The sequence below is a fragment of the Phascolarctos cinereus genome, unplaced genomic scaffold (genome assembly GCF_003287225.1).
Source record: "Phascolarctos cinereus isolate Bilbo 61053 unplaced genomic scaffold, phaCin_HiC Scaffold_726;HRSCAF=1367, whole genome shotgun sequence".
Taxonomy (NCBI): domain Eukaryota; kingdom Metazoa; phylum Chordata; class Mammalia; order Diprotodontia; family Phascolarctidae; genus Phascolarctos; species Phascolarctos cinereus.
The window spans coordinates 391,337,441-391,351,336 of NW_027556098.1; the positions used below are offsets into that span (position 1 = coordinate 391,337,441).

At 42.4% G+C, this 13,896-nt stretch overlaps 1 protein-coding gene across 3 annotated transcripts in view; it reads right to left on the minus strand.

Moving 5' to 3' along the window:
• The window catches only part of UBE4B (ubiquitination factor E4B), a 135,581-nt gene that overhangs the window by 105,638 nt on the left and 16,047 nt on the right, over window positions 1-13,896 (minus strand). For all 3 annotated transcript variants that reach the window (XM_078145683.1, XM_020974176.2, XM_020974185.2), the window contains exon 2: window positions 2,866-3,052. In XM_078145683.1, coding sequence (XP_078001809.1) covers window positions 2,866-3,052 — 187 coding nt within the window. The remainder of the gene's footprint in view (window positions 1-2,865; window positions 3,053-13,896) is intronic.

Consider the following 13,896-nt stretch of genomic DNA (forward strand, 5'->3'; position numbering starts at 1 on the left):
ACTTTTAATTTTTTTTTCTGTTTTAAAAAAATCTCTTTAATCCTTCTAGAAATTCTTGTTGCACTTGTGACCAATCTACATTTTCTTTGAGGCTTTGCTTATAAATGTTTTCGTGTCATTGTCTTCTAAGTTTGTGTTTTGAGCTTCCCTGTCACCAGCAGTTTTTTGTGGTGAGGTTCTTTTTTTGCTGTTTGCTCATGTTTCCGGCATATTTCTTGACTTCTGAATTTTCTGTCAGAGTTGCTCTGCTCTCCTAGGGGTGAGGGGATCGGGGGGATGTCACATTCACAAGCTTCAGGTTTTTCTGTGCTACTCTTTTCACAGGTAGTTCTGGGGGACCTGTGAGGTTTTGGTGCTTACAAGGGGGTATGAGCGAAGCTAGGTGGTGCAGTGGCTAGAGCACTGGGCTTGGAAACAGAAAAACTCATCTTCCTGAGTTCAAATCCAGCCTCAGATATTTACCAGCCCTGTGACCCTGGGGGAGCAAGTCACTTCACCCTGTCTGCCTCAGTTCCTCATCTGTAAAATGAATCGGAGAAAGAAATGGCAGACTACTCCAGTGTCCGTGCCAAGAAAACCCCAAATGGGGCCATGAAGAGTCAGATGTGACTGAAATGACTGAACAACAACACCAAAAGCGATGTGATATGGGGAGAGATACGGTCAGTGTTCTCCTGGTCTGTGCTCTGGTTCTTACTCAGGTACGGCCCCCTGCTCTCGCTCAACCAGAACTCCTCTCCTCCCTGGAACTGCAACCTAGAACTAGGGCCTCTGCTCCCATGCACCTACAAGCACTCCTCTCTGTCCTGGGCTTCCTCCAAGGCCCACCGTGGGTGTCATCACTGCTGTGCTGAACTGTGTTCCCAGCAAACCCTTGTCCCCATGCCACAGACTTCTCCTTCTGACCTAAGTTGTCACAGGCTGGAAAAATGTCTTGCCTTGACCTTTCATTGGTTCAGTCACTTTAGAATTTGATTTGACATAGTATTTCAAAGTTATTTAGAGAAGAATGTTGGGAGAGTTTGGCCGGACTGTTCCCTTTCCTCTACCATCTTGGCTCTACCTCTCGATCAGTTCTTACCTCATTTACAACTCACATTTACTCTTTACCCCGCAGGGAAGTTTTTGAACCCTCCTCAAATTTTCCCAGCACACTGTGGATTTTTCCTTTACCCTTTCACACTCTAAATTATACATACATACATACACACACACACACACACACACACACACACACACACACACACAGAGTCTCCTCAAATGGAATAAAAGTTTCTTGAGGTTAAAAGGTATGTTATTTTTCTTCTCTGTAACCCCTGTTCCTAGTTCACAGTAGTTGCTCAATGAGCATTTTTTTTAATTCAAAATCTGAATTTACTTGTCTTTACACATCCTTCTAAATGAACAGCAATAAGCCTTGTACCAATCAGATGCTTAAATATTTGGTGAATAGATGGCTCTAAGTTAACCCTGTATTGTATACGTATTTACTCAGAGGTGAAGGTAGGAAGGGGAAAAGACTTTATCTTCACCTTTAATCATCAATGTGAAAATTTCAGTAACCTTTACTCTAGCAATGCTTTAAATTTAAAAAAAAAAATCACAGACCTAAATAAGGAAGAAGGAAAAACCTCAAGATTTTCTAGAAAAAATACATTAACTAATCCATACGACTGTCACAACTGCAGAAGCACCACAGGATGATTCTCTCATCACCAATCTATCTCCATAGTTTAAAACTGCAGGCTCACCCCTCTCCTTTATGTTTTATGGCACTTTTGCACAGACTATATTATATTCTTAAGCCACCTTTCCCCCCCTAGTTTTTACATTGACTCTGAAACTAAAGAAAACATGCATTTTTACGGATCATTGTCCATGTTTTACAGATGAAGAACAGAGAAGTTCAGAGATTAAGTGACTTGTCAAACATCACATGGCCTAGACTTTCCATGGAGCAGAAAGCGGACTCATCCTGACAGTACCAATAATCTCACTGGGGATAAAACACTTAAAAAATCTCCCTCTGACATCCTTGCTCATATACCAAGGCAAGGACTACTGGTCACGCTTGCAGGCATGCTACGCACAATCAGCCAATAATCTATCAATCACTAAGAGAAAGCGTGATCTCTGAGGGTAGGGATCGCGTTTACAACAGCTTTGCAACATCCGAGCTACCCAGGCATACTGGCACGGCTGTACTCAGCAGCCACTGAGGCTGCTTAATAAATGACTGTGGAAAAATGTACTGCAACTCTTTGATAATTGAAAAATGAGCCACTGGAGTGTCTGGCCATTCTGAGGGCTGGCTCCTAAGACTCGAAGACAGAAACAAAATTTGTTAAGACAAATACGGAAATCTATTGGCCCACAACTGCAAAATGAAAAAGCTTTAAAACAGTGTCTCTCTTGGTACTATTTCTCCAGGAAAAGAAATTAATTTTGAAAAGCACTATATTGTTTGTCTTCTCAATGAGGAAGAAGAGGGGGAAAGGAGAGAAATGAGCTCAGAATGAAGAAAAAAACTAAGATTATAAAATGTCTTTACATGGAATTGGAAAAAGTAAAATATTTCAAAAGTTAAAAAAAAGAAGAAAAACATTATACATTTGGTAGATTAAAATGAACTTTTAAAGACACAATGTTAAATGTATTTAGCAGGTCGAGGCTTTTAAAACAGCAGTAATATTCCACTGTGAATGGAAGCGTATCACAGCAAATATATTTTAAAAGTATACAGCATTTCAAGATGTTAATCTTCATTTACCTAGAATCTGTCAGAGAAACTATACTATTTGCAGATGTAATGAAATACCACGGTCAAAATTAAAAATTCCTTTCCAGGATTAAGCTAAGGCTCACCTGATGCACCTATCGGGGAGGTAGCTGGGGTCATGTTGTGGACATTTAGACCGAGATTATGGGAAGGGCCTGGGGCTGGTGCTGCTACAGGAGGGCCTGGTGGGTTTTCTCTCTGTGGAGAGGTAAGTGGGGTAGAGGGCTGTGAAGTCTGTCCACCAGCAAGTCGAGCAAGGCGCCTCCGTCGGATCTAGAAAACAAAGATACAATTTTTAAAGGTAATAAAACTCACTTCCCTTTACACAGCATTTGAAATTTTACAAACTGAGGCATATAAGTATCTTAACTGGTTCTCATAACAAGCATCACTGTCCTTATTTTATAGATGAAGAAGAGAACAGCTCAGAGGTTAAGTGACTTGTCAAACATCACATAGCCTAGACTTTCCAAGGAGCAGAAGACTGATTCATTCTGACAGTACCAATAATTTCACTTGAAATACCAATAAAACACATGAAAAATCTCACTCTGATATCCTTCTCTGTATAAGGGGTAAGGAACTACTGGACATGTCTGCAGAACTGCCAAGCACAATCAATCAATAATCTATCAATCAATAAACATTTATTAAGCACCTACTATGTGTCAGGTACTGTAGTAAGCATAGGTCACCAGTTCCCTCTACCCTTGTTCCAGGAGATTCGCTGAGGATTATCTAAGTAGCTTCACAGTAATCTGCATGTCCCTACATGAGATAAGCTGAGAAAAATGAACACATCCTAACCAGCTAGGACTGAAATAGAAGTACAAAGATGTTCTTTGAGGGCCCCTTTTTTCTTAAAGCTAGTTATACTATGGCCTTCCCAATCAAACAGCTTAAAATGTGTTAATTAGCCCCTACTGACTCTCACAAGTCCTCCGCCCGCCGTTCCCCAAGACTCTATATTCCCCTCACCCCAAGGAAAAGCTACAGAACAGATGGCATCTCCAGTAGATCAATGAAGAAAAAACGATTAGTATTTTCAGATAAACTAGAGCATCCACTAGTGAGTTAGACTTGGAAATCACAGTGAGGCTATTAGAAGATGAAGACATGAGAAGTGTTCCAGCCACACAAAACCCTTCCTTACTTTGAAGGGTGAAATGTCCTCCCCCACTAGCCTGGTAATATATAGGAAACTGCATATGACTCTGTTGCTTCATTTTCTGTTATTTATTTTGCTAGAGTTTTGTCAGTTAAAAGCTTTACTATTTGATTTAAAACTAACTTAGTCTGTTGGTAGAGAATAAACCCAATGGGGGCCTCGATTTATATTTGCACAATTAAAATTACCTAATGAGAGGTAACTGGTCTGGTGGATAGAGGAATGGTTTTGAAACTGGTAATTCTAGGTTCAATTCCCATCTCTGATATATAAGCCATGTAACTATAAGCAAGTCACTTAGTTTTTCTCAATACCCCACGCAAATCCTTAAAACTAATTTGCAGAAAAGCTACTCAGATGCATAGATGAAAAGACTTTCCCTACACAGAAGCCATCACAAACCTAGACTAAGAAGAAAAAAAGATTACCCAAAACACTCCCCCGCCTCGACCCGAGGTAGCAAGGTCTTCCCCAGCTGTGTGGAAGCTTTGCTCTACACTCAATCTATTGGTAATGCAAACCTTCAGGAGGAACTTCCAGTGGGCCAGGCGCCCTCACTGAAGAAAGATGTTTATACCAATCATTACAGTCGAGCTGTCATTTCATCTCACTGTTTTTCAAAACCATAAAGAATTACAGAACACTAGTTAAGGAATTTTTCATCCCCTTTGACTCATCAATCCAATTAAAAGGCTTATAGTCTGAGCAGGGTAGAGATAGGAAGAAAAAAAGTCTATCAGTGCAAAAATACTCATAGAAGCATGATCTGTAACAGCAAAAAGCTGGAAATTATGTGCCCAATGGCTGAATATCTTGTGATATGTGAATATTCACATTTTAGCATCACTCAGGACGACAAACATTAAGATTTCAAAGAACTGTGGGAAGATAGAGTGACTGTATTAAAAGAAAAAAAACAAAACAAACTACCTGTTATGTGTGAATCTCTATACACACTCGGACAACAATTATATAAATGAGGACATCATACAACAAGATTGAGGCTAAACTTTATGGACAATGTTGGTGCTTTCTATGTTAAAGTTCAGCATAAAGCATCCCAGTAAACTACAAAAGTAGAGAATTATAGTCATAAACCTAAAGGTAGGTAGCTGGCCCAGTGGAGGTAAAGTGATAGACCTGGAGTCAGAGCTGGCTTCAGATTCCTACTAGCTATGTGACCTTTGGCAAGCCATTTAACCACTCAGCCTCAGTTTCCTCATCTTGAGAGAGAATAATAGCCCCTAGCTCCCAAAATTATTGTGAAAATCAAATGAAATGCATTGGAAAGTGCTTTGCAAACCTTCAAGTGTTTTTATAAATGCTGCCTACTATTTTAATAAATATATTGTTATAAACTGGGCAGCTAGGGGGCGCAGTGGAGAGAGTGCTAGACCTGGAGAGTCAATTAGACTCATCTTCCTGAGTTCAAATCCAGCCTCTGATACTTCATAGCTGTGTGACCCCGGACAAGTCACCTAACCCTGTTTGCCTCAGTTTCCTTATCTGTCAAATCAGCTAGAGAAGAAAATGGCAAACTACTCCAGTATCTCTGCCAAGAAAACCCCGAATGGGGTCATGAAGAGTCAGACATGACTGAGATGACTAAACAATCACATTATAAAACACTGCTTTGTGTAGTTCTACTTAGTGGATGCCAAACTGAAACAAAATCTGAACACAGGTGATAAACACAAACATACATCCAAAACACAAATCACACTAATCACTGAGAAAGACAACATAAAAGACAAGCCTGTCACCACACACTTTAATAATCTACTGGAAGGGTGCCCTTCACAGCAATGTCCAAAATAGAGTGACTGGACTTAACAGAATGAGAGGAGAGGGGTGACATGGTCCATTAAAGGCTAGTATGGTAACAAGGATAGTCAGACACAAACCCAGGAGAAAAGAATGACTCCAAAACCTTTATAGGTAAAGCCTCAAAGAAAAACACAGCTTCATCACAAGTTCAATCAGAATTCTTAGAAGAGATGAAGAGTTATGAAATGTTTTTACCATCCATAAGTTCAAAAATATTTATAGCAGCTCTTTCTGTGGTGGCAAACAATTGGAAACTGAGGGGATGCCCATCAACTGAGGAATAACTGAACAAGTGGTATATGAATGTAATGGAATATTATTGTGCTATAAGAAACGATGAAGAAGATAGTTTCAAAGAAACTATGAAGTGATGCAGAGTAAATTAAGCACAAACAGGAAAAAAAATTATATAATGACAATAAGCCTTAGGAACTCTCATCAGCAAAATGAATAACCATGATTCCAAAGGTCTGATGATGAAACTTGTTACTTATTTCAGAGTGCAGAATGAGACTTTTTTGGGGGACACAGTCAATGTGAAAATTTGTTTCATTTGACTATATACATGTTTGCCTTTTTTTTTTAAACAGTTTCTTTTCTTTATCAACGTGGGAGGTGGTGGAAAGAAAAGATGGATTTTTGCCAACTGAAAAAAAAAACACAACTTATTTTTAAATACAAGGTATATGAACAGGTGGTCCCTGAGAAAGAAACAAATTATCACTATCTCCTTGAAAATATGTTGAAACTTTTAAAAGAAAGTACCTTATACCCACCAAACTAGCAAATATGGTTAAAAATGGCAAATTACAGAACTTCCTGTTGTACCTATTTCCACTTATAATGAAGAAATAAAACACTGTTATAAATGCGGAAAGTGGCACTGCTCTGCAGAAGATATCAGTGGAGGGGCGTGATGGTTTTTACTTAACGCTTAGTCTTCGTCAGAAACAAAAGCATAAATAACTGCTGCCCTGTTACAGAATTCTCTGTTATTCTAGAATGAGGTCTTTTTAACCAAGATTCTCTGCTCCTTCCACATATCTAATACGTGATATTCTTGAAGATACAGTAATATCTCAAAGAATCTACTGAATCAAACATTAAATTTTATTTATCATAGTTTTTCACGTGTCTCAAAGTCCAAATAGAAGATGGACTCCAAATAAAGAAGGTTCTCCAAATGCTCCTGTTTGAAGATAGTTATCACACTAATCACACTAGGCCCACAGGACTCTTCAATGAGCCACTGAATCTATGGACAATCAAAAGAGACTGGCCTAGGAATATACAGAGAAAACACAAAGTGAATGAAGAATACCCAGGTAAAGACAACACTAAGTTACGTGGTCTGCTCACCCGGACGTCATCATCGGTACGTGCAAATTTGGGGCAGGTACTACGGGAAAAGAATGATCTGGGATAAAAAATGAAAATCAAGAGACTGAATCTAGATCACATGTGGGAAACTATAAATCATTCAATGATTACAAGTGGTTTGCTGCCACAACATTTCTAACAAAAACACTTTTCCAGCGACGTTGCATGGTTTTGAATCACAGAACAGGACAATCTCAGAAGAATCACTTGTAAGGGATCCAAAGAGGCAAAGACGTAAGAAGGATGTGATGCATATGAGAAATGGCATAAAAGATAGAACCAAAGAAACATCTGTCTGGGAAAGGAGGTGGACACATCAGCTGAGGAATGGCAGCTGGGGAAGACAGTAGTGGGCGTGGCAGATGCCTCAGCTCCCTCCCGTGTAAAATGAGGGTGATAACAGCACTGACACCTCCTGGGACAGTTGTGAGGCCCAAAGAGATCTTATTAGGAAAGCACTCTGCAAACCTTAAAGCATTACACAAATGCCAGCTATTATGAGTAGGCAGCAAGGAGGCACAGTGGATAGAACACTGGACCCAGAGTCAGGAAGACCTGGGTTCAAATCTGGCCTCCGATATTTACTAGCTGGGTGACTCTGGGCACATGGCACAACCTGTCTTATTCAGTTTCCTCATCTGTAAAATAGGGATAATAACAGCACCTACTTCACAAAGCTGCTGTGAGGATCAAATGAGGTATTTGTAAAGGGCTTCACTACACATGCTAGCTACTAGTACTACTTCCCCTATGTTCCCTTTAAGTATGGTGTAGCTTCTCCACTAGGATCATTGTGCTAGGATCTGCCATCCTGGGCTTTGGATGAAGATGCTGGAACCAGCCACTGCTGTCCCTGAGACACTGCTCAGATGCCAAAGAAAAAGGCCAAATCCTCTCTGGGTCCTCTGGACAAGGGGTGGAGGAGGAGACTCAGGTTTACTGCTCGCACTCCTCAAGAGAACCCTCCTTGGGGACTTGGTGGGAGGTTCCTACCACAAAGCTGCTCCAGACACAAATTCCCGGCTAGCTTCCTGGTCTTACACAAGGGAATGACCAAGTTCTTCAACCAATCCATCCAGTTAATTGAACAGATTTCAAAGGCATTAAAATGATCAAGGCCTCTTTTCACTTATTCTAAAGCCTATGCTTGATTCCGGGTAGGTAGCCTGACCTTGTTCACACCTCTTTAAGGTCTAGACATAGCCCCTCTTCACTTACTTTAAGTAGGGTGGGCAGAGGTCATTGACTAGGCAAGGGGTGCTTCACCTTTTGTGTGTTCTGGACCCCTATGGCAGGGTGAAGAAGCCTAGGTATCCCTGCACAGAATTACATGCTTTTTTAAAAATTCCTAGTTGAAGGATACATTTTGATTAGGGGCTGATGCAAATAAGTATGTAATTCTTTTTCCCATTTAAATTCACAGATCACCTAAAATCTAGCCATGGGTTACTTTTTTCTTTTCTTTTTTTTTTGAGGGGGGGTGCAGGGGTGTCTGAGAAACCCAGGATACCAGTCCCTAATTTAGGGAGACCCCCCCCATCCCTACATATGTAAATCCCTTAAAGTGCTATATAAATGCTAGTTCTAATTATTAGGGAAGGGCATAAGCATTTATGCACCAGATACTGTTAAGCACTTTACAACTATCTCACTTGATCCTCAAACAACCTTGGAAGGTAGGTGTTGCTATTATCCCCATTTTAGAGCCAAGAAAACTAAAGTGAACAAGTAAATTACTTGCCCAGAGTCACATGGCTAGGAAGTGCCTGAGGCTGGACTTGAACTCAGGTCTTCCTGACTATAACCCCAGCAACCTACCCACTGCACAACCTAGCTGCCTCTCGAGAAAAGGAGCCAGACCTTCCCCTAACCATGATCCTTCTAGTGTCTGCTGAAGGAACGCAGAGGCTGGGCTATGACACTCCCATACTCCACGAAACAATCCTTGCACAGACCAGCAATCTCCCACTTCTAGAGTCTGCACTTTCCACTGCATGGCCTTTTCTCCAGGCTCAGGGGAGAAGAGCAGTCAGACTTCATGACTTCTATTTTCTGCTCCCAGAATTCCCTGAGGAAAGGCAGCAGGGGGCTAGGCCGGACTTCCTTCTGTGCCAGCAGTTGGCACCCACCCCCAGCTGCCAGCCTCACCTCCCAGCACTGATGGGGAGAAGCTCCAGCGTACAGAGGAGCAGTCTTCCACCTTACCACAGGCTTCCCATCTCATGAAGGTGGAAGGTCAGTGGAGAGTTGGGCTTCCTTCTCCCTCTGCACCCTTTCCTGCCTGGTCTCCAGCCTTCCAAAGGCAGGGGAGCAGCGAAAGAGGGACTTGCATGACCATCTGCTTGTGCTGTGTGCCTCCCAGCTTGTGCCGCCCTTGTCTCCTGCCTAACTTCTAGGTTCCTTTGGGAAGAACATGCCTTTCATTCAATGATACACATTCTCACATCTAACCATATCCGATTCCATCACAGTGATTCTGAATGCCCAGAGGTCCTCGCCCAAACATCCTTCCCCATCCCTCACCATCCAATGCCTTATTCCCATTCCTCTCAACCCTCCCGCCCCAAAGTTCCAGACGCCACCCAGCCCTTTCACTGTGCCACATCCAGAACGTCTGTTCTAGAGGCAACAACATCTTGTCCTCTCCCCCATGGCCCAGCCTCCCTGGCCGCCCTTTCCAGGACCAGCTACACTGTCCCTCATCCCCTTCAGCTCACATGGGAGTTGGACTACTCTTTGTTCCTCATGGTCAATTCCAGGTTCTCCTCAGTTCACCATCACGCAGTCACCCCCCCTCCAATAAGGTTCTTACTCTTCATGTCTAGTACTGTTCTTTACAGACTCCCAGGTCACAATGACTCACAAGTTCTCTCTCTCTTCCCTTTCCATTCCAATTCCCATCTGTGCCTCAGCCTCCCACGTACCCCCTGGGGTTGCCCCCACACACACTTTCCAGCTTCCTTTTGTGCAGTGTCTTCTCCCATTAGACTGTAAACTCCTTGATGATAGGGATTGTCTTTCTTTTTTAGGAGTATCCCAAGTGCTTTGCAATGCCTGGCAAACAAGAGGTGCTTACTTAATAAATGTCTAATGAACCGAACTGAAATTCCTGAACTCCTGCCCTCTTACCAGGGGACTTTAACATACATACCGACTCTCCTTCAAACACCCTCACCTCGCAGATCCTCAACCTACTCACTTCCCATGACCTACTCCTCTACCCACCTCAAACCACACACCGAGATAGTCATCACCTTGATGTTGCTATCACCTACAAATGCACCACCACCATGTGCAAGAATTCCAAAATCCCCCTGATTACAATCTACTGGTTCTCTATTTCTCCTTTTGCTTTCCCTTGCCAAACCCTGTTCTTTATCTGTAGCCTTCAATCCCTTAACCCATCAATTCTCTCCCAGGCCATCTTCCCTGCACTAATCACTCTTTCCTCTTTACCCCATCTTGACCCCTTGGTGAGCCAATTCAACTCTACACTGTCTTCTTCTCTCAAGTCCCTAGCTCCCCTATCATTTCACCAACTGTGCTCAACCCTAACCCTCAGCCTTGGATCACCCACTTGGATCACACACATGCTGCTGAACAAAGGTGGAAACATTCACACAACCATTCTGACTGGATCTACTACAAATCTGTATTACACAACCTCAACTGAGCCCTCACTACTACTAGGACCACAGATTTAGGGTTTCAAGGTACCTTTGTGGTTGCTGTTTTTCAGACATGTCCAATTCTTCATGACTCCACTGGGGGTTTTCTTGGCACGGATACTGGAGTAGTATGCCATTTCTTTCTCTAGTTCATCTGACAGATGAGGCAAACAGGCTTAAATGACTTGTCCAGGATCACACAGCCAGTAAGTGTGTGAGGCCAGATTTGAACTCAGGAAAATGAGTCTTCCTGACTCCAGGCCAGATGCTCCACTGCACCAACTAGCTCCTGTCAAGGTACCTTAGAAGGCCTCTAAATTCAACCCCTCATTTTATGGATTTGACAACTAAAGCCCTGAAAGATTAAAGGGCTGAGGTCACACTGATAACTGGTAGAACTAGGAGGCAAACAGTTTCACTGATTCCAAATCTAATGTCCTTTCTCCTATTCTACATGGCCCCTCTCTTTCACGTTTGGTAGGAAGAGTAAAACAAAAATAGTTTACAAAGGAATGCAAGTCAAGAGATGCTAATCCAGTATCCCATTACCCTCAATAACTTCTACTAACTTGGCTGAGATGAAATAAATTCCCAGAGAACTTTAAGAATTTACAGATGTGACTGCCACAAGATTGCTGGGGATCTCTGAGAATGAGACTACAGAATTCTCTCCCAATTTTGGGGAGAATGGCACTACTCTCTCCTGGTTCTTCTCCCCTCTTCAGGCCCCTTTGCTGGATTACCAATCAGCACATGGACATTCGCCAGGCCTGGACCTTAGGCTGCCCCCTCTAATCTCTCTTGGTATTATTATCTCTAAGAAGATGATTCAAAGGGGCAGCTAGGGGGCACAGTGGATAGAGCACCAGCCCTGGATTCAGGAGGATCTGAGTTCAAATCCAGCCTCAGACACATAACACTAGCTATGTGACCCTGGGAAAGTCATTTAACCCCATTGCCTAGCCAAAAAAAAAAAAAAAAGGAAGAAGAAGAAGATGATTCACAAATTGATGAGACTAGCCTATCCATCATCTTTTTCTCCCTCTCTAGTCTCATATCAAAAACTACCTGCTGGACATCTCCCCGATGTCCCAAAGGCATCTCAAACTCAATGTGGCTCACAGTTACTGAAGTTTACTACTTTTGTCTTATCAGGCGCCCAATCAAGCCGCCGCTGCTTCCAGAACATCACCAGCGTCGATTCCCTTCTCCCCACTTGCATGGCCATCACTGTATCGTAGGATCTGTACACCTTTCAACTCAACTCTTACAACACCTTCCTGCCTCTCCCCTCTCCAGTCCATCCTCCACAGCTCCAGTGATGTTCCTGAAGTGAAGCTCTAACCACGTCCCTTCCCTGTTTGAGAAGTCTCCAGTGGCTCCCAGACTGCCTCAAGAAAAAAATATTCATTCCTATGGTTGAGATTCCAAGTCCTTCACACTCTGGCTCTGCTCTATCTTCCCAAGCTGATTTCCCACTTCACTTAACTGGGTGAATGCTGTTGTCATCGGAATAGAGGGTAAGCTTCCTAAAGGCAGGGATTTGTCTCCATTACCCTTTCCAGTCCTAGGCTGGTATATCACTTAACAACTTAACAACTGATATTCTCACTGAATTACTGCTCCCTCCACACTCTACTGTGTGATCCAGCCAAACCAGACTACTTTTCCCCTACAACAAAAACTTCACTCAACTGCCTCAGTGGCTTTCATTCCCTACACCTAGGAAACTTCCCCCTACCTTCTTCCCTTGTCAAATTCCTACCCATCCTTCAAAGTCCAAGCCAGGCCTCCCCTCCTCCACGACCCCTCCACTATTCCCATCCCTAAGGGTGTCACATAAAATGTCTCCGATGCAATGTCCTCTTTTTCCTAACAATCACCTGTTTTATATAACTTGGAGAGGAATTTAAAAGATGGACATATTCTTTAATTCATCATAAAACCAAACTGATCACATTGGGCATGAAGCACAGCTTGGATGAACTTTGATGAACATTTTTCTAAGTCTAGCTGTGATTACAGTCCTTAGTTTTCCACAGTTTAAATCAGGGGAGTGCTTAGTTAGGTTCATCTCCATCTCTCAGATAAATTTCTAAATTTTTCATAACATCTGACATGGTACAAAGTCATGTTACAATATTCTATCTCCATTGGGAAAGTTATTTTATTTCCAAAAACTTCTCCCTCTTGGTATATCAATATGTTAATCAAAGTTCATCAATCTCTTGATAGGGATAAGACTTCCAGTCCCATTGGAAGATTCTGTTTCATAGCCTGATGACGCTGCCCAGATCTTATAGATTCACCTAGAGATCTCCTAGCAATACTTTTTGGGTAGCCTTAAATGAAAAAGTGAGTTTCACAGTGGAAATTACACCCTTTTCCCACCTTTGCGTAAAGCGATGCGAAAGTGGTTGCCTTACCTATGACAAGTACTTTTTTCCCCTCACACCACTGGTGAGAGGCTGGATTTTTTTTACTTGTCTTATGGCTTGTTCTCCCAGCATCTAGAAGTCCATTTCACACATGAGAGGAATCGGTAACAACTATTCTTCAAACTGCCAGGTCCTTCTGAAGGTTTGTGCTTCTTTTCTGAAGATCAATTAGGGGTTTTTGCAGAAATGGGTTCTCAGTTCTCGTCATTTTGCTTCGGGCTTTGATAAAACTGAGCCTTCCTCACACCAACAGCGGCTCCAATATCTTTAAAAGCCCTTCTGTAAGAGCTACAATCCTTGAACATTTCCTTGAGAGTAATAGTCACTCTTAAAAACCACAGTATTAAAAACAAACAGAAACAGTAAGATGCATATGTCTGGCAGGCAGGCAAGCATTTGTTAAAAGTTTACAGAGTGCCAGGCACTGTGCTGTAGGGACATTACAAATACAAAGACAGTCAGTCACTGCCTTCCAGAAACTTACATTCTAATGAAAGAAGATAAGAGACAAAAGGGAGTTAAAAGGCTGGGGGGAGGGTAGCAGGAATGGTGGCAAAGTCCATAGAGTCAAAAGCACAACAGGAAGGGGAATGGAGCAAGGCTGGCCTGGCCTGGCCCCAAAAGGGAGGCCACAGA